Source organism: Amblyomma mixtum, chromosome 2, assembly GCF_055824585.1.
Source record: "Amblyomma mixtum isolate Tamu chromosome 2, ASM5582458v1, whole genome shotgun sequence".
In the NCBI taxonomy this organism is placed as follows: Eukaryota; Metazoa; Arthropoda; class Arachnida; order Ixodida; family Ixodidae; genus Amblyomma; species Amblyomma mixtum.
Genome location: NC_143013.1, coordinates 42,796,739 through 42,817,332, shown reverse-complemented (window position 1 = coordinate 42,817,332; position 20,594 = coordinate 42,796,739). Strand labels below are relative to the sequence as shown.

The following is a 20,594-nucleotide window of genomic DNA, read 5'->3' as shown; positions in this document are numbered from 1 at the left end:
TCTCATCCTGTTCACCCTGGACAAAATTTTCGGTGTCCTCCCGCTGCGTCTTCGGGAGCAAAGGTAGACTTCGGTGAAATGCTGCTGCAGGGTAGGTTTCTTGCGCTGTTTGTTTTGTGCGCGCGCATATTCGAATGCGCGGGCTAACTAAGTTTTATCTGTCTTTTATACAACGTCGCTCGAGAGAATAGAAGCGTGTCTCGTAAATAACTATGCAGCGCGCGTTGTTTACAATTCGGTAAAGATCGCGGCTTAAAGTTTTTGAAATTGTCTTACCTGTTTTTGTTCCCAGTTGCTATGCAGTATTTAGAGTATCCCTGCATGGTCTCTTTATTTTATGCGAAGCATACTAGCCGCACAACCGAGCTCTTCCTTGCTGCGCCGCGCGCGGCCGCGTAGCTACCACTTGACCTACATCGGCGCACCACGTGATATGACGTCACAACAGCTGTGAAAGCTGGGGCTCAACTCGTGCGCTCGCTTGCGGACGCGCAGCCTCCGCCGGCGGTATGCTTCGCATCCTAGGCTTAACCATAAGCTAAGCCAGGCCATTTTACTCTCGGAGCTTAAAACGCTCTGTTGACGCCAAAGACGCGGCTGAGGGTACTGGCGATTGCCCAAACTTTGTCTCTTGTTTTGTTTCATTTTTTAGCGCATAAATTGTTTTAACGAGGAGCTAGAAGGCCCACTTATAATTATTAATCAAATACTGCTGAAACACATGGCGAACGTATATCACTGAACATGTATTTAAAAGGTATAACTTTCTGTATTTTTATAATAAATCTTTACTTTAGCAACCCGCCGCACTTAAAAAGGAAGAATTTTTTCTTTTAGGGAAGTAATCCCTCTTGAGGTTTAACTTTCAAGACGAGCTTTCGAGAACTGTAGCACTGGCGTCCCTGAAGAGGCCATGCCCGAGGAAGATGGTGGAGCGCAACGCAGAATTGAACAACAAATTTACGAAACATTTATGCGAACTGCATTCCTAAGAATGGCTGATTAAAAGGCGCCCCAAAGGAAATAGGAAGGAAACTCCTTTACGGCGCACCGCTAACGCTGCGCTTGTACAATAAAATGCGGATGATTCGTAGAAACCAAGCGTCTAAAACAAAAAAAATATAGACTAAAGCCAAGCGCAGAAATGCAGATGAAGGCCATGCGGCGAGAGGCACCAGACGAGACTTCATTTATAAAAATAAAAAATGAAGGGGTCACTCAAGTTCCGCCTTAAGGGCATGACGCGATAGCTAAGTGGGTTAACTTCCATATTTATGCAGAATTGTTCATTTTTTATACTTCACATTCATAGGTCCGGGCGGGGGGGGGGGGTCCTCATGCCACGCCAGGCGCAATGGTACAGCCGTTAAGCGACGCCCCACTGCCACTAGTGATGCTGCCACTGGTGATGCTTGTTCGACCCAGGCTGCTCTTGCTGAGCAAACACTAGCGACCAACCATTAATCTAACTGCCACCTGCCGCGGTGCACAGTTTGCTTACAATCCGATGGGCAGGTTACACCACAAGGTCACGTGACCCATGTGGCCCACCTGCCTCCTAGATTGCTTCAGTGGGGATTTTTCGCTCACCGTCAAAGACACCGGCAGCAACACCGGATTTTTTACGACACGAGCTGCTTAAAGGGACCATGAAAAGAATTAAAAGCCGCTTGTAAATGTTAGAAGTTATGCTCAGAAGCACTGACACCAAGTATGAGTCTTCGGAACTGAGCCGGCAATTTATTATGGCTTTTTAAAAATCGCGGTTTTTAAAATTCGCGGGCCGATTGGTGTCTTCGTAGGGAGCGATTTTGAAACCTAAACCGGGAAAATAGACGTCACTAGTCCCATGACGTCGGTAGGCCACCACACGCTGTCATTCGCTCGAGCCGCGGCAGCTACGACGTCACGGGCACACTTCCGGTAGCGGTGAAAATCGTCTGCTTGAGGCGCCGCGCGACCCCCTCGGGCAAGCGCGGGCCAGGGCATTGCCTTCACGCATATGTTTCCAATTTACCTCTGCCGCCTCTTTCTGCCGGGAGTTCGGGAGCAAAGAAAGCGCCGAGACCGGAGAGACGCTGCCGACGCACGCTGCTCCTCGGGAGTGTGACAACCGGAAGCCGTAAACCGAACGTCAGCGAATGACGTATTCATGGGCGGAGCCCAGTCCCGGAGCTGTTTTCTTTATTTTTTCTTGGTGCTCCGCACGTATGAGTAGAGGGGGGAGAGAAGGAGCGTGATTTTTAATCGTCTATAACTTCGTTGTTATTCATGCTAGCTCGAAAATTCTTTCGCTGGGGTGACGAGTGATGGATTGCCTATCTTTACGTAATCTCAATTAATTTGTTTCATAGTCCCTTTAACGCTCTCGAGTTAAAAAAGGCGCTTGTGAACGTACAGTCTTTGTCAAAAGTAACCAGGCTGCACGCTTTTCTTCTCAAGCTCTAAATCTCTGTATGGTAAGAACAACCCCTGTTCTCACCTTTAAAGAACTTCTTTATCTTTAGCGAAGCCGTGAAGGCTGTGTTATACGAATTAGAAGCAAACCATGGAGCCTGGTTACTTTTGACAAAGACTGTACGTCAGGCAGGAATGTGTGCTGAACCATTTCGTACTACTTTATCGCAGGTGTGTTTCTGCCGCGTTACTTTTTTAACTTGCGTTCTATACCTAGCATTTCCTTGCGGCTTTCTTTTGTTTATATCTTCATGAAGGCAGAACACTGGCTGCTATTTTTGCAGTCCCTGTCGCTAGGATACTGAATCAGTCGCAAGTGTCGGACTTGGCGCATCGGCACCTTGCATTGCTACTGCAACCGTTTCTTTTTTTTTTTCTTGTCTTAGTGCCATCGATTGTTTGCTCTCATGACGCCAGCCGGATACAGTCTAGTTACGTTAGCTGTTCGTTAACCAAGGAAGCGCTGCTCCTAAATAAGCAAGGAAGCCTCGTCCTTTTGCTCTCGCGCTGCATTTTGCTGTTGTTTGAGCCGCCGTTTTTGCTCGTACAGTCATTGTTGGCGTCGCCGTCGCATAGTTAGCCCGCTCTTCGTTCAATGGCATCATTTTCGTCCCACGTCATTTGCATGCCCAGCACCAGACAAAGCAGCGCACAACGCTTAAGATTTCCCAATGGCGGGCGGGCCGATGTGCAGCGGGGCTTTGATCAGATTCGTGGTAGGGAGCACAAGCAGCAGCAGCAGCAGCAGCAGGATCTCCGAGCCGTTTTCTTCTCGTTCTTTTCAATCTTGGCGCGGTCGCTCTGCTCGAACTTTCCGCGTTTTGTTCTTTCGGTTTATCGCTGTCCATCAACCGGCTCTCGGATGCGCGCGCGCCACTTCTCCCGTGAGATGTTGGATAGAACCGAGACTAGAGCTTGTGCTCGGCAGGGTCGCAGAAAACTGAATCTTGGCAAGACGAGTAAAAAGAAAGCAAAGACGTCGTATGCGGCAAGACGGGCACATTCAGCTGTCGAAAACTCGGTGCGATGTGTGAGTAAACAGCCAGTGAGAAAGCGACAGGCTGTTCGGTGCCAGCCGTCGGCGTCTAGTTCCGTTCCGAACCGGTCTTGCTTTGTTCTTAAGGGCGCGAGCTGCCGCTCGCGCGCAAGTATAAAAGAAGAAGAAACGATGCGCGCTTCCAACGCCTCCACTATTTTTGTTTCTTTTTCCCAGATATAAGAATACATGCACTGGAGTTCACTCTATCAGCGAGGCAGTCTGCAGTACATCGTAGGAAGTGCAAAGAATGAGTATTGCGAGTGAGTGAGTGAGTGAGTGAGTGAGTGAGTGAGTGAGTGAGTGAGTGAGTGAGTGAGTGAGTGAGTGAGTGAGTGAGTGAGTGAGTGAGTGAGTGAGTGAGTGAGTGAGTGAGTGAGTGAGTGAGTGAGTGAGTGAGTGAGTGAGTGAGTGAGTGAGTGAGTGAGTGAGTGAGTGAGTGAGTGAGTGAGTGAGTGAGTGAGTGAGTGAGTGAGTGAGTGAGTGAGTGAGTGAGTGAGTGAGTGAGTGAGTGAGTGAGTGAGTGAGTGAGTGAGTGAGTGAGTGAGTGAGTGAGTGAGTGAGTGAGTGAGTGAGTGAGTGAGTGAGTGAGTGAGTGAGTGAGTGAGTGAGTGACATTTAAAATGTCACTCACTCAATCAAATGCCAAAGCATATGTGTTGCTGCCTGTGTTTGCGTGCGTGCACATGCATTTGTTCCATCAACTCATCATTCGTTTCAGCAACTTCCGCGTCCAGAAATTGCAGTTCCAGACGGAAACCTACGCCTCATAAACTGAGAGCAAGAAGAGTAAACCGCATTATTTTTTTATTGCGTTAGCATTATACTCCTGGTCCTCTTTAGACAAAAATAAAACAAACTTGCGGCCGATCATACTATATAACGCGAGAAATCTGTGCTGGCGTATTGGCTGTGCACTTCGCTTTGAATTTTATTTCGCCGTTGCTTTTTCGTTCCGCTGCTGCATGGACTTCTGGAGGGTGCTGGACTCCTTTCATTCTTTCCTTAAGGCCTAAGCATCGACTTCACATGGTCCACGCCGTTGGGTGGCGCTTCTGTAGGGTGAAGGCTTCACTCTCTGAGGCATCACAGGCCGCCGCCTTTTAAAGAATGTCCCTCTTTCTGCTGACGCAATAAAAATCTGTGCGTGAGTGCACGCGCGTGCGTGCGTGCGCGTGTGCGAATGAGCGTGTGTGTGTGTGCGCGCGAGTGTGCGCGAGTGTGTGCGTGTGCGTGTGCGTGTGCGTGTGTGCGTGTGTGCGTGTGTGCGTGTGTGCGTGTGCGTGTGCGCGTGCGTGCGTGCGTGCGTGCGTGCGCGCGTGTGTGTGTGTGTGTGTGTGTGTGTGTGTGTGTGTGTGTGTGTGTGTGTGTGTGTGTGTGTGTGCGCGCGCGTGCGTGTGTGTGTGTGTGTGTGTGCGTGCGTGCGTGCGTGCGTATGCGCGTGTGTGTAAGCACACGCACACACACTCCACCCCGCCTCCACCCGAGCGCCCCTTGCTGATCGGGGCGGATCAGCGAACTAGGCGGGAACTCACCGGTAAAAACGTGTTTCCCACGTACGAGTCTCTACCCATCACCTATCCACCCCTACCCTCCAGAGCCTCCACCACCTAGACGCCCACGCAACTGAGGAACAAAAGAGCGATGACAAAACAAAATTCAGCACAGTGAGAAGTCGATCAATGTAAAAGCGAAATGTGCAGGGTTGGTCAGAAGTTTTCCGACCGCAATGTAGTGGGACATTTATGACACCTCCGATTCAGAAAATCTCTTGATGGTGACCAAAAGGCTCATCACTTCTGATGGCATCGGTAGTCTCATAGGCACCGTAAGTGCCCGATTATTCAGTTCAGCAGCAGTCCCTGCGGCCTGATAAGTTTTGCCAACCCTCTACAATCAATCTGCGTTAGCAGATTCCTGGATTTCGCGTCGTAGTTGTCGGCGTAACACGGCACCTGCCAGCCGTGGAGAGTGGTAGCAGAGAGAAACGCCACCTGCCACGGCTACAGCAGAGGAATGGACAACTGGAAGGTGGCTGCCACGGGAAGATAGGCTCCCACTGTACATATATGGAAACGTCTCTCTGAAATTCTTTTTCTCAGCATAGCGCAATATAAAAATACGTGAAGAGCTGTGCTCAAATGTCGCATTAACTACTATCCTAATCATCTGCCAATTGTTCTTACTTTTCTCTGCTCTCCACACTGCCTGAAATCAATGGCATCTCCTCAAAGAAAGTTCTAGCAGCGAGGGAATGGGCATTATTCGCATGCGCCACACGCGCGCGCATGCTTGCGCACCCAGATCCGATGTACTTGCTATGGATCCCGTCCACCCCACAGGATACGGCTCGCTCCGTGCTAGCCGTGAGACTGTTCCTGCTTTGAAAACGCATCGATCTCCCGCACGCACGCATTCAAATGTGCTCGAACGCCACTGCAGGCGTGGCGGGGACGCGTCTACGATGCGATATGCTTCCGGACCGAGAATCTGCGCACGATAGTTCCCCAAGTATTTCGACCACCTACCGTCTTCCCCCTCCTCCCTCCACCTACTTTATCATACGTCTCTTCACTTACAGCCTTATGTAGGACGCCTCGAGATGCTTGAGGACACCCGACTAAGAAACATCTCTGAGCTTGGTTGAGAAATTGCTTAGTAGCTGCGGTCTTCCTATGCGCTATGCGTCATTCGTTTCTGAGCGCCGTGACAGCAAATATGTTCCTGTCGCCATACGGCTCGTTCTTCCGTCCACTGCCGCTGCAACGATTCCGCTCACTGACGAGCTTCTTCTCAGGGGAAGAAAATTATTTTATTAATTTGAAAGCACTCATCCACACGAAAACCCAGAGTCGACCTAAGAGAGGCAGCGTTAGAAACCTCATTGGTCGAAAGGTGCGACGTCATCAAGGACGGGGAAAATATAAAATGTTAAGAGTAGCGCTTTATCCTAGTTAAGCTTGATGTCCCATTTTAGCGTCATGTACAGTCTTTGTCAAAAGTAAATATCCCGTGGTGTTTGCTTCTACGTGCTTTAAAGCAAACCCCGTGAGCTATTTACTTTTAACAAAGAGTGTACATGACGCTGAAATGGGGCATCAAGCTTGACTAAGATAAAGCGCTACTCTTAAAGGAGTTCGCAGGAAAACTTATAGGGAGGCCTAGGAATTGCAGGGGTGAACAAGAGACAGTCTCTCACGTTCGAAAGGTTTGAAAAATTGACGAAGGCTGTACTACATATTCTTCACAGGTCCCTTTGAAAATCAGTGCGGTCATCTGTATTTTCTCAGATTATTATTTTAAGCAAAACAGTCGTCTTTGAAAATCACCATACCCGAATATCATTAATCTGCATCTCGAAGAAAAGATACCTATCCATAAGGTACCCCTGAGAATCACATGTGCAGTGTCTGATGACTTGCGGTTACAACTGCGTCTGAGCGTCTGGAGTTGAACTTTTCCCAGACCTAATGAATAATCTCAGAGCTAATTCCAATCAAAGGCTTTTTTCATTTATTTCATTGAAACTGCAGCTGGTAATTGAAGACACATCCTGCACTAAACACCTCGGAGTGCACCTAACATCGGACCTAACATGGAACGCCCACATTCAGTACATTATGAATAAAGCATCTAGAACTCTTGGCTTCCTTAAAATAACTCTCCACCAAGCTAACACCGACAATAAACTCCTTTCCTACACTATGCTCGTAAGATCTCAACTGGAGTATGCATCCATCATTCGGCATCCCCATCCAGTACATTTAACCGCTCGCATTGAATCACTGCAAAACAAAGCAGTTAGATACACCCCCCGCGATTGTCCATAGCTGTCTAGCGTGTCAAGTTTGAAACGTCGTTTAAATTTATTACCCCTTCAGATCAGACGACGGAATGCCCGCCTCTCTTTATGCATAAGCAATATCATTGTTCCTCTTCTTTCGTTAAACTTTTCTTCGGTAGGCATACTATATATCTTCACGTGTGGATCATCCTTTCAAGATTGATGCTATTATTGCACGCACAAACAATGTTAAATATTCACCACTCCTTCTTGCCATTTCAGATTGTAACAGCTTGTCCAGTGATCTAGATACGATCTCTGACCACTCGACCTTTGTTAACGCCATTGATTTGGTTTGGTTTGGTTTTTGTGGGTTTAACATTCCAAAGCGACTCAGGGTATGAGGGACGCCGTAGTGAAGGGTCCGGAAATTTCGACCACCTGGGGTTCTTTAACGTGCACTGACATCACACAGTACACGGGCCTCTTGAACTTCGCCTCCATCGAAATTCGACCGCCGCGGCTCGGATCGAACCCGCGTCTTCCGGGTTAGCGGCCGAGCAGCATAACCACTAGGCCACCGCGGCGGTTAACGCCATTCAAACATTGCCATATTAACCACTATTTGTTCGTTGTATTCATGTGGGTTGTTTACTGCGGAACAGTATTGTTTTTTTTACTAATAAAACCTTATTTATTATTCAAGGTGTTTCTTATATTTTTGCTCCTTTTTTATGCACTCTGGTTGTCGGCAGCGGAGAAGTGCGTCTGTGAAGAATATGTGTTAAAATGTACAAAATTCCATTCCCTCCCCCCCACCCCGCATTAAATACCCGCGAGGGCCTTTATGGTATGCGAATAAACAAATAAAAGCGAAGGCTTCTCCTCAAACACTTCCTGATTGAATCCTTCCTGATTCCGGAGAATCAGGAAAGGCACGGTGCCCGTTCAAGTTCACAGTGACTACGCACGCATACGTTGTCGTTCCGTACATAGACTCGTAGCCGTGGCACTAGGCTTGTACTGCGTAGCGAAACCGGGCTACTGGTTTGCTACTGCGAAGGGAGGAAAACATACAGGAATGGAAAACGTCCTTTGTAACGGGCTGTAGCAGTGTTACAAACAACCCGGGGCCACTTGCAATCGTCACGGCATCTGGTGGCCGAGAAAACAAGTATCTCTACAGCTGTTGATTCTTTAAGGGCACTAGCTTTTGAAATTTATGCACGTGCTCTATGAACGTACCTAGCGTAACAACTTTCAGGATAGGCGCTGAGGAATTTCGAAGCGCACGCGGTGGACAACTTTGCTTGTGGCTTCTACATGAAAGAGTGACGCCGTATGCTTTCATTTCCAGTCATGATATGGAGCTTTTTCATATACATCCAATGATGCATTTTTTAATCGGGGGTATCTGGAGGTTGATTTTTTTTTCAACGAGAATGCCACTAGCAATGGTTTAGAAATGAGGATGGGGACGTAGAAGACTATTGGAAGAGGATTGCGCTAATTATCCTCATCCCTAACTCTCCTATTCCTTCCTTTTATGCTAGCATAGTCTTGCAAATCAATAAGCAGAACAAACTAGTTCCTTTTCAAGCATTGCTGACGTTACTAGGTCGCCTTTTCGGAGTCGGGTCGGTGATGAATCGTCACTACACAATACGTTGCCGTCTTGCTCCGGGGCTATGATTTTATAATGTCGACAGTGCACTCAGGTTTACAAGAGAGCGCGGCGTTTTAGGGTAAGCTCCTTGTGTTTACCTCCTCCTCTCTTTTTTTCTTTTTCTCCTTTCGCTGCCCGCACTGGCACAGGCAACGGCGAGGAGTGCGTGCCCATGCTGATGCTGAACCACTCGGAAACTGCCCAGGAGACGTCGGGCCGGACGCCGCCGCGGCGCACGAGCGGATCCACCGACCGGAACGCCAAGCCCCTTGAGATGGGCGCCTCCAGCATCTCGCCAGGTAGGGGCCGTTCCCAAGACTCGCTCTCCGTGCGTACGCAGAAGTAGAAGGATTTGCCTCCAGCTGTGCTGGTACCTGCTCGTATAATGAGGAACCTGTCTTCTTTTTGCGTGCATTTCTTCCTCTCAGTCTTTGCAGATCGTGCTTTTGTTTGCTACAACTGTATATTTTTACGAGACGTACCATTAAAAAATGACGAGCTCTCTTTAGTGCACACCGTACATCAAATCTTGCTTTTAGGCATGTAGCAAAACAGTATTTAGTGCATTTTAACAGGGTGGGATGAGGGGGGGGGGGGGGGGGGGGGGGGGGGGGGGGGTTGTAACGCACATGAATGTTACGTCATTTACTCGTTAAATTTCTTTCCAGGTAGATTAGAATCCATACGAACTAATAACCCTTTAGCAAACGCAGAACACGTATCGGCGCCATACAGGACTAAATTCGCGGTGATTCATTATAGAATGTGTGTTTTATGTACCAAAGAGATTCGTTTAACAGTTTCCTGTAACACACGTTAGGGACAGGAGACGGCACAGACTCACGTGTACACAATTTATTTTCTCTCTCATTCTGTCCTAATATTGTGTTAAACTCATTTGCAACCCGGACTTAAAAGGTTTCGTAAAAGTCTTTTCCCTGGTTGGTTTGAGCCAAATGCGAAACACTGCGAGAGCCAGCGTGCATTTATGATCGCACAGCGCGACATCCAAAGGACGTGCCCCTTGATCTTGTTAGCGCTATGACACGACAACTGTGCGAAACTCTGCCCATCGAGACGACCCGCCTCATTTATCTACGGGCCCTAATTATGCGAAATTTTTTCTCATCTTGACTGGCTCTCTCCCCATTGAGCTCCTAACAAGTACCTCACCACCTCACACGCGATGATAAATGCGCGCTGAACTTTGCATCCAATTAGCTTCTAACATGAACCAATGGGAGCCGAGCCAAGCCACGAGGCTGGAGCTTTTCAATCGAAGCAATCGTCGGAAGTGCTTCCGGAATGCAGCTGGATGGGTACGGTGAATGTGCTCACAGTGCGAATTTGACATGATTAACGAGTTCCTTGCATTACGAATTGCAGAGAAGGAAAACAAGTTGGTGAGCTTGAGGCCTCGAAACATGTGCAGTCTCAAACTCTCGAATGCCGACTGGTTAGCGCTGACTTCAACACGCAAATAAGGTTAGAAAATGTGAAACGTAATTTATTTCTGTCAGCTTTGTTTCAAACGACAAGTGACTTCACTCTATGTGCCAGGCGAAAGGCCATTCTCTAGCTCACTCTACGTAGGCGAACATCACCATTACGGGTCGTATGGCTCCTATACATCTACGAGACGCCGCACTCTTCGTCGACGTCGTATATATGAAGAGAGACCAGTGCGCGGTGTTAACGCGACCGGATGAGCAGATCAGGTGTCCTGTAACTATCCTCATTCGTACTTCTGCCGCATCCTATCCCTTGAGGAGTCCTCAGAGACACATGCAGGAGCCGTCTTCGAAACGATGTGCACGTAACGGGTAACAAGGATCATTGTTCGGCACGCCACTCCGGATGTTCCCCGCCTCCGGAGCCGTGTTCTTTGTGCGCAGGACGAACAATTCGAGAGCAGTGCGTTCGATCGGAGAGGGAGGCGGATGGGAAGGGGAGCTGCGGGAGGATCCGGAGACATGTATCATCCGCGGAGAGACAGGGGTGCCGGACGCATTTGCGCCAGAGGGGCAAAGCGCCTACGGCTTCGACCTGCAGGTATACGTAGCGGGCTGAGAGATAGTACACTGTGTTGCCCATACGCAACTGTCAGCGAGCGTCGTGCTTCTTCCTCGGCCGATGGTTTGGCTCCCGTCCGTTCGCTTGGCTCGTTTCTGTTCGCTTCGTTCATTCCTGTACATATTTTGTCCTCGTTCCGGTCGTAACTACCAATGGATTTCTTCTGCTTAGTGGCACGGCTTTATTTCTTATCATCTGTCCATCAGTGTCTGTCTTTAAATATCAAGACTAACGAACGGCCCTACAATTAGCCTTGACTAGTACTTTACTGTGCTTCACATGGCACGCGCGGGTATTGTGAAAGGTTTTCAGAACCCTACGAACGTGATAAGTACTCTGATGCAGTCATGTTTTTTTTTTTTCCGGAACACAACGGTTACGCATTTTGCTAAAGAATGCGCACAAAGGAGGCAACATTGATCATTATTTCATTTATCGTGCATCTATGAGCAGCAAAGTGGTGTTAGCTTTCTCGGCTATGCAAGTTATTTAGCAACGCACAGAGAACGTGTGCGCACGCAACACAGGGTCAGGGGTGGGAGGTACAGGGGACTGAAAGCTAGGAAAGCTTTTTGCGCGTTCCAGGCAATGTTCCAGGATTTGGGCTCCATACACAGTGTTACGCGATTTGATGGTTATTTTGTTTATTCCAGTGCAAAAGGACTAATATCCGTTTCCTGGCATCACGATCGCCTGATCTGCAATAAAGACGACGGTGCGGGATAGAGGATACTAGAGCATGTATTTATTTCAGCATTTTTTTTTTTTAAATAAACCGCGTTCGAGCAATTCAGTAGGAGTAGGTTAAGACTGCAGTGATTACCTTCAGGATCACTTGCCCTAAGTAGATGTATTTCCTAGCAACTTAAAAAGTGTCTTTACCCAGCAGTTTACGATAAGTAGCGAGGCGTTGGAAGTCAGGCTACGCCTTAAGGGTTTGACCCGTTAGCTTTAGTGGGTTAATGTCCGCATATGCAGAACCAGCATCAGTCAATACGAGCTCATATTACACCTGTATTTTACCGGTTCTCACCTATGGGGCGGAAACTTGGAATTTTTGAGTAAGACTTGGAGGCTTCAGGAAGGGTTGAACTTAAAATGAGAATAGCGTAGCGAGCTATGGAAATGAAAATGATAGTGTAACGTTAAGGTACAAGAACAAAGTAGAATGGATCAGGAAACAAGCGCGAGTTAATAAATCCTAGTCGAAATCAAGAAGAAAAAATTGGCATATGGGCAGGGCATGTAATGCGAAGGCAAGAAAACCGATGGTCATATAGGACAAGGGAGCTCAGGGGGCGGCATAGAGTCAGGTAGGCGGATGAGATTGGGAAGCTCGCGGGGATAAGGTGGCAGCAGCTGGCACAGGACAGGGCTAGTTGGAGGGATATGCGTGAGGCCTGTGGCCTGCAGTACGACGTAGTTGGACTGATAATGATGATGATCACCTTCAAATCGCGTCAGGCAGTACATTACCTTGCAAGAAGCACTGTCATTGCCATCATCAGTATGCACAAAGATGCTACACCGCAGACTACAAGGATGTCCGCAGAGCCGCCCGTTCGTGCAACCGACGCAAATAACCACCCGTTCTTTTTTTCCCCCTCAAGCGCCTCTTTTCTCCTTTAAATGAAGAAACCAGAGTCGCCATCGTAGATAGCGCGCAAAGGCAGAAAGAAAGCAGGCTCAAGTGCAAATGGAAACCCGTTGCTCCCGCTTGCTATCCGAATGCATCTCCGAAGACTTTGTTCATCCGGGCGAGAAAGAAGGTGATTAACAGAAGCCGAGGGATTTTCTCTGTCACTACGTGTATCTGCGTTCATTTTCTCAGTTCCTCCTTTTTATGTTCACGCCGCACGCGGAAGCGGTGGCACGCCTTAATGCCTCAATTAGGCTAATCCGCGTGCGTACCCTCCTCTCTCCGCTTCTATTCTCCCCCTGCCTACTTTCATCGAGCGCCTGTGATTCTGAGAGCGCGAGGCGTTACGCTTTTCCGCCCAAACGATCACCCTCCCTGCCCCCTGTCCCGTCCGCTTATACCTAATCCATACCAACGCGTACAAAATCTATTGTATAGCACACAAAGGCACCTGCCTTCTTTCTACACCTCAGCTGTAGTCCTCTGTTCACAAAACTTCGCGTCAAAAGGAGGAACATGCCTCATCCTTTGTCTCATTGTTACCAGCGTGTCTTCTCAGTATATATTACTTTGGTAAGGTGGCCTTTTGTCCGCCCTTCGTGTCAATGAGATGCTGTGAGCAGCACACTAAAGGGGAAAGCCGATGCTGATCCCGAAAGAAAAAAAAAAAAGAACCACGTTGAACACGGTGTCAGCTATGTGCGGACGCACCCGCATTTGCTGCGTCTCCCAACTGCCCAACCTCAGAGGCCTGTTACCGACGTGTAAGTCTCAAACGAGAAGCTGAAAGAACCGCGATTACAATAGTGAGAATTTAGTGGGCGGTGTGATGAAGAAACAGATGCCACTCTCCTCAGTCGTTCGCGAGCCAGTTAGCTCACATGAATAATATCGAAAACGCGCTACTCAAACACGGTACGCAATTCAGTGGGGAGTTTGTTGAGGGCGCTACAGAATGTAGCTAAATCGAGAAGCGGATATATGTGTGCAAAAACGAGCGAAACAGCGCTCTAGTCACGCAGTTAAATGCTCTACCTATTGAATGTTGCGAGTAGAAAAAATTACCGACGATTACGTTACTTCCTAATGCGAAATTTGAGCGCAGCAAATAAGCTGTTTCACCTTTTCGATAGATTGAGGCAAAGAAATCGAGCAACACATGTATGCGCTATCACAGAATTTTTTTTTTATTTTTCACACGTATTCCTTTAACAAAGACTCCACTAACAGTTCTTGACAGTCATGAAGGAAGCTTTGTGGTCGGAGAAATAGACTGATATATGTTCGACTTGGTACACCAATGCTTGATTCTCATAGACGAGATCTATACAAGTGCCTCGCGAGGTTGTCACAGCCGTGGGACGCGTTACGAGCGAGAGGAACGGGATGTTCTCCCGCATAAGTGTTAGGAAATTGCTGTTTGTCTTTATGTCAACATTAAAGTCCCCCACTACTAACATCGGTGTGGATCGATGGACGGTTATTGCGAGTTGCAGGAAGTGCACGACGTCTTTCGTGAGTGCGGTAGGGGCGAAGTAGGCAGCTACTACCAGCAAGCCGTTGGGCAACTTTGCGGCGCACAGTTCGCCAACTTCATGTGACGTGCCAAACATTTCGACTGGTATTGCAGAGAGACCTGTGCGCAAGTAGATAGCGACTGCCGCCGCTCTGTTGTGGTCTCTGCGAGCACCACAGCAGTGTAGGAAATCTATGATTTCGAGAGGCTCTTCGGGATCCATCCAGGTTTCAGCAAAGCAAAGTACAGAGGAGTGGCGCAGAATGTGATCGTGGTGTACGTCCTTGGCATGTGCGGCAAGGGAGCGTACGTTAAGAATGTGGTTGTGAATGATGAATCAAGTGCTGCCAGCGAATGACGCGTCCATTGGCTGTCTGCGTGTGTTACTGATGTGTGGTTAACATGTTAAGCTTCGCCTGTAAGAGTGGAACGCGACAGCGTCTTGCAACGCTGCCAGGGAGTCCACAGAACGCCATCGCCAATTCGGCTGTACGCCTTGCTGGACGGTAAATTTATTTTTTGAGGAAAGGAAATGTATCTCTCTCGCATATCTGGGTGGACACCTGCACCTCGCCGTAAGGGAAAGGGGGAAGATGGGAGTGAACGAAGACACCGTATTAGCTAGACGCGCCTTTGTTCATTCCAAACCATTCAGCTGGCATTACGGAGTGGCTAGCGTGCTCGTATCGCACTCCGGAGACCCTGGTTCGATTCCCCAACTCGACCAATTTCGTTCTCGGTTTTATTGATTTATGCGGTCTAACTAGAAAGGTTAATTAGGCTATTTCATATTTATATTCTTGAATTTCTATCCATCGTGTTCTGTCATTAACCTGTCAATTGTTGGAACTGTCTAGGATGTTCGACACAACGTATATGAAACGAGCAACGTCTTACTGAGTGGGGAAGTGCGTGGTGGTGGAGGGAACGCGGCTTCGTACTTATGTTTTTTTCAGCAGCGTTTCCTTCCGCGGACGCTGTTGTCGCTGCGGCGCGCGTCTTTTCTTTTCTTCTGACCTCTTCATTCTCCTCTATATTAATTAGGCTAATTGATTAATTAAGCAATTAACTAAACTAAGTCCAACTTAGTTGCAGCATCACTATACGATCCCTTTGATTGGTTGCATGGTTACTAGCCAAAGTACAATTGGCCCCATTTGAAATTCGCGCACTGTGACGTCACGAGCATTTCGACCAATTGAAAAGCGTGACATTGGGGGCGGAGCTGGTTACGAGGCCGACGCCGACGCCGACGACGACGCGAAACCCAGGAACGGACGCCAAAGAGCTGCGCTCTAAAATTTGGAATACAGAATGTTAGGCGCAGCTTAATGTAACAGTGTGGAAGTTCATCGGTATACATTTAAACCCATGCTTTATATTACATTGTACACTCAAAGGGCACAACACTGTGAACACAATTCGACGATCAAGTCATCATCATCAGCCTGACTACACCCACTGCAGGGCAAAGGCCTCTCCCATGTCTCTCCAATTAACCCTGTCCTTTGTCAGTTGCCGCCATTGTATCCCCGCAAACTTCTTTATCTCATCCGTCCACCTAACTTTCTGCCGTCCCCTGCTACGTTTGCTTTCTCTTGGAATCCACTCCGTTACCCTTAAGGACCAGCGGTTATCTTGCCTTCGCATTACATGCCCTGCCCAAGCCCATTTCTTCCTCTTGATTTCAACTAAGATGTCATTAACCCGCGTTTGTTCCCTCACCCACTCCGCCCGCTTTCGATCTCTTAACGTTACACCTATCATTTTCCTTTCCACAGCTCGCTGCGTTGTTCTTAACTTAAGCTGAACCCTCTTTGTTAGCCTCCACGTTTCTGCCCCATAGGTGAGTACCGGTAGGATACAGCTGTTGTATACTTTTCTCTTCAGGGATAATTGGTAAGCTACCATTCATGATCTGAGAGAACCTGCCATATGCGCTCCACCCCATTCTTATTCTTCTAGTTGTTTCCCTCTCATGATCCGGATCTGCGGTCACTACCTCCCTTAAGTAGACACATTCTCTTACTACGTCCAGCACCTCGCTACCAATGGCGAACTGCTGTTCCCTTGCTAGGCTGTTGAGCATTACTTTGGTTTTCTGCATGTTAATTCTTAGCCCCACCATTCTGTTCTGCCTGTCTAACTGATTGATCATGCTTTGCAGTTCTTGTCCTGAGTGGCTTAGCAAGGCAATGTCATCAGCGAACCGCAAATTACTCAGGTATTCTCCATTAACTCTTATCCCCAACTGTTCCCATTCCAGTCCCCGGAATGCCTCCTGTAAGCAGGCAGTGAAGAGCATTGGCGAGATCGTGTCTCCCTGCCTGACACCTTTCCGTATTGGAATTTTATTGCTGACTTTATGGAGAACTATAGTAGCTGTGCAATCGTTATAAATATCTTCCAATATTTTCACATAACACTCTTCTACACCCTGATTCCGCAATGCCTGCATGACAGCTGAGGTTTCCACTGAGTCAAATGCTTTCTCGTAATCAATGAAGGCTATATATAGGGGTTGTTTATATTCTGCGCATTTCTCTATCACCTGATTGATAGTGTGAATGTGATCTATTGTCGAGTATCCTTTACGAAAGCCTGCCTGATCATTTGGTTGGCTAAAGTCCAAGGTTGTCCTGACTCTATTAGCGATTACCTTAGTAAATACCTTGTAGGCAACGGACAATCAGCTGATTGGTCTGTAATTCTTCAAGTCCTTGACGTCTCCTTTCTTATGAATTAAGATAATGTTAGCGTTCTTCCAAGCTTCTGGTACTCTCGAGGTCACATGGCATTGCGTATACAGGGTGGCTAGTTTTTGTAGCACAATCTCTCCTCCGTCCTTCAACAAATCTGCTGTTACCTGATCCTCACCAGCTGCTTTCCCTCTTTACATTGCTCCTAAGGCTTTCTTTACTTCCTCCTTCGTTACTGGCAGGATATCCCATTGCTGTGCTCGACTGCCTCCCTCAGTAACTTGATGATTAGATTCGCTACTGTATAGATTTGTGTAGAACTCTTCGGCTAATTCAACTATTTTATCCATATTGCTGATGACATTACCCTGTTTGTCTTTTAGCGCATACATCTGGTTTTTACCTATGCCCAGTTTTCTCCTCACTGATTTTAGGCTACCTCCGTTCCTTAGAGCATGCTCGATTTTCTCCATGTTAAACTTTCTTATGTCGGCTACCTTGCGCTTATTTATTAACTTCGATAGCTCTGCTAGTTCTATCCTGTCTGTGGAGTTAGACGTCCTCATGCTTTGACGTTTCTTAATCAGATCTTTAGTCTCCTGAGATAGCTTGCTGGTATCCTGTCGAACAATCCTACCACCTACTTCTGCGGCGCACTCTGTAACGATAGCTGTAAGATTATCATTCATTGTTTCTACACTACGGTCGTCTTCTTCAGTTAAAGCGGAAAATCTGTTTTGCAGTGAGATTCTGAATTCCTCTACCTTCCCTCTTAATGCTAACTCGTTAATAGCCTTTCTCTTCACCAGTTTCCTCCGTTCCCTCTTCAAATCTAAGCTAACACGAGACCTTACCATTCTGTGCTCGCTACAACGGACCTTACCGAGGACCTCCACATCCTCTACGATGCCAGGATGTGCGCACAGTATGAAGTCTATTTCATTTTTAGTCTCACCATTGGGGCTCTTCCACGTCCACTTCCTGTTTGCTCGTTTGCGGAAGAAGGTATTCATAATCCGTAAATTATTTCTATCTGCGAACTCTACTAATAACTCTCCCCTACTGCTCCTAGAACCTATGCCATAGTCACCTACCGCCTTGTCTCCAGCCTGCTTTTTACCTACCTTTGCATTAAAGTCGCCCATCAGTACAGTGTACTGTGATTTTACTTTGGTCGTTGCCGATTCCACATCCTCATAGAAGCTTTCAACTATCTGGTCATCATGGCTTGATGTAGGCGCGTAGGCCTGCACCACCTTCAGCTTGTACCTCTTAAGCCTAATTACGATAGCTGCCACTCTGTCGTTAATACTGTAAAACTCCTCGTTGTTACCAGCTATATCCTGATTAATGAGGAATCCCACACCTAGTTCTCGCCTATCTGCTAATCCACGATAGCACAGTACATGCCCGCCCTTTAGTACTGTATACGCCTCATCTGTCCTCCTAACCTCACTAAGCCCTATGACATCCCATTTAATGCCGGCTAATTCCTCCAATAGCACTGCTAAGCTAGCCTCACTTGATAAGGTTCTTGCGTTAAACGTTGCCAGGTTCAGTTTCCAATGGCGGCCTGTCCGGAGCCAGAGATTCTTAGCACCCTCCGCTGCGTCACAGATCTGACCGCCGCCTTGGTCAGTTGCTGCGCAGCTGCTGGGGACTGAGGGCCGAGGGCCGAGGGTTAATTGGTTTGTTCATAGAAGGTTGTGGCCATGTACTACACCAGGGGGGCCAAATCCTGTTCTGATGAGGAAGTGCGTTGTCGGTTCTGGTCACCGAAATCAGGCCGCACTCCAAGCCTGGGTATGCAATTCCATCGACACGCGGAGTTTTTTTTTTTTCAATCCGGTGGAGAATTGAGTGGTACCGGGATTCGAACCCCGGTCCTCTTGCAAGCGAGGCGGATGCTCAACCTCTACGCCATCGCTTCATCTGCCGCCACGTACGATCAAGTACGTGGCGGCAAATTGCGATCTCTGCATTACGCCCATTTTTAAATACCCGCTCCCCTTCTTTCCTCGGTCAGGGCTAGCCTGGTGGTTGGCGTAAGAAAATTCTCTTGTTTCGGCATTTAAAAAGTTCTCTAATGAGCACACCATATGTTGCCATTAATAAAAACACAACGCGAGATCCGCACGCTGAGGATGGCAGCGCGGACGTCCCATGCGGCCAGGGCTTCCCGGTTCATTGAGTTTTTAGGTAATTGCTGAAGCGCGCGATTTCTGGCTTACTAGAGCGTAAATTAACGAGATAAGCCCACGGAAAAAAGTAACCCGAAGGAATTTTATCCCCGTTTCTTGTTCTATGCAAGGGTGACGATTATCGCGCGGAGTGAATCTCAATTCCCAGAGGAACAAGAAGCGGTTATCGCTGCAGCGCAGCTTTTGTGAACGAAAAAAAAAAAAGCGAGGAAGTTGTAGGTTTAGTGCTTTTTCAGCTCGCCTGTCACCCTTGCCATCGACCCAGAGCCTGGCGCAACATTATGCGTTGCACCTTGTTCCTACTAAACGAACATTTTACATTCTGGGACGTTCGCTACGCGAATTTCTTCTATGCAGTCGTATTACACGGCAAGTATGGCATTACATTCAGAGAACATTAGTCACAAGTGCGTACAATGAACACCCCTTACCCAATCTGAGCACGAAGCGATGCTTAACATAGCATTAAAAAAAAAAAACGATGCTCGCGCCAAGCAGCACCGGCAGATGCGTTGGCCAATTGAGAAAATCGAAGTAATGCTTGGCTGACACAGTTATACATAATAGGCATGTTTTAAATAAGACAGTAAAGGCACGTTCGCACCCGCGAGCCGCAGGCGTCGCACGATCGATTGCGGTAAATTAGTTACGGTCTCGGAGCACTACGAAAGCGGAGAGGGATCGTAACGAAACAAGTTCTGCCGAGACTCGATAGCGTTAAAACGAATGCGTAAACACCTACGGTTTCCTGTTTATGGATAGACGATTAAGGTTAACTATAGAAGGTCGCCTCGAACTAAAAACGCCCACCGTTTGTAAAGGAGCCCCGCGAAAATATGCAGTCTTTGTAAAAAATATACACTCCGCCGGTATTGCTTTCCGGCCATTCTGAGCGCCTCGTTCTGCATCGTCCGCATCGCAAATATCTCGGTGGGGAAGGGTACTTTACTCCTCACCCTTCTAGATCTCAAGACTTCGAAGAATACTACATAGCTTCACTGCATGGACTATATACATAGAAGCAAACCTCTTGGGCTGTATATTTTTCGTCAAGGCTGAAGTAATTACATATGCTAAATAGCGAGAGGCATCCCACGCTCTTGCCACGTCGGCGCTTGTTCATTCGATTACAAAAATGCGGTGCTCCAGTTTGAAGTAATTTAAACGCAGCCGTATAAAGGCGCCAGGATTATACGTACACTCCAGCATTCACGCAAATTTGCCTAGCGCTCGCTGCGCAAGAAGTGGAGCTGCACACAAGGCAGCCTCAAACAGGTGTGACGTCAGGTACCCGCAAAATAACGCACAAACACAACCTCGTCACGTCGCGCACGAAGCTACAGGCGTCTGCCGGCGTCGCCACCGCTTTGCAGACACCATCAAGGTTTCGTTCAGTGCCTCCCACCACTAAACCCGGCGTGCCTCCATTAAACATTCACTCCCGCGCCGGCGCTGAAAGAAGCACACCGGGCCAGCATCCTTGAAGGCGACGAGAGAAAAGTTTTCACGCATGCAAGCTTTGT

At 47.9% G+C, this 20,594-nt stretch overlaps 1 protein-coding gene across 6 annotated transcripts in view; it reads left to right on the top strand.

Moving 5' to 3' along the window:
* The window catches only part of LOC149359142 (potassium voltage-gated channel protein Shaw-like), a 228,244-nt gene that overhangs the window by 164,490 nt on the left and 43,160 nt on the right, over nucleotides 1-20,594 (top strand). For all 6 annotated transcript variants that reach the window (XM_089571387.1, XM_089571391.1, XM_089571385.1 and 3 more), the window contains one exon: nucleotides 9,093-9,242. In XM_089571387.1, the coding sequence (XP_089427513.1) occupies nucleotides 9,093-9,242 (150 nt within the window). The remainder of the gene's footprint in view (nucleotides 1-9,092; nucleotides 9,243-20,594) is intronic.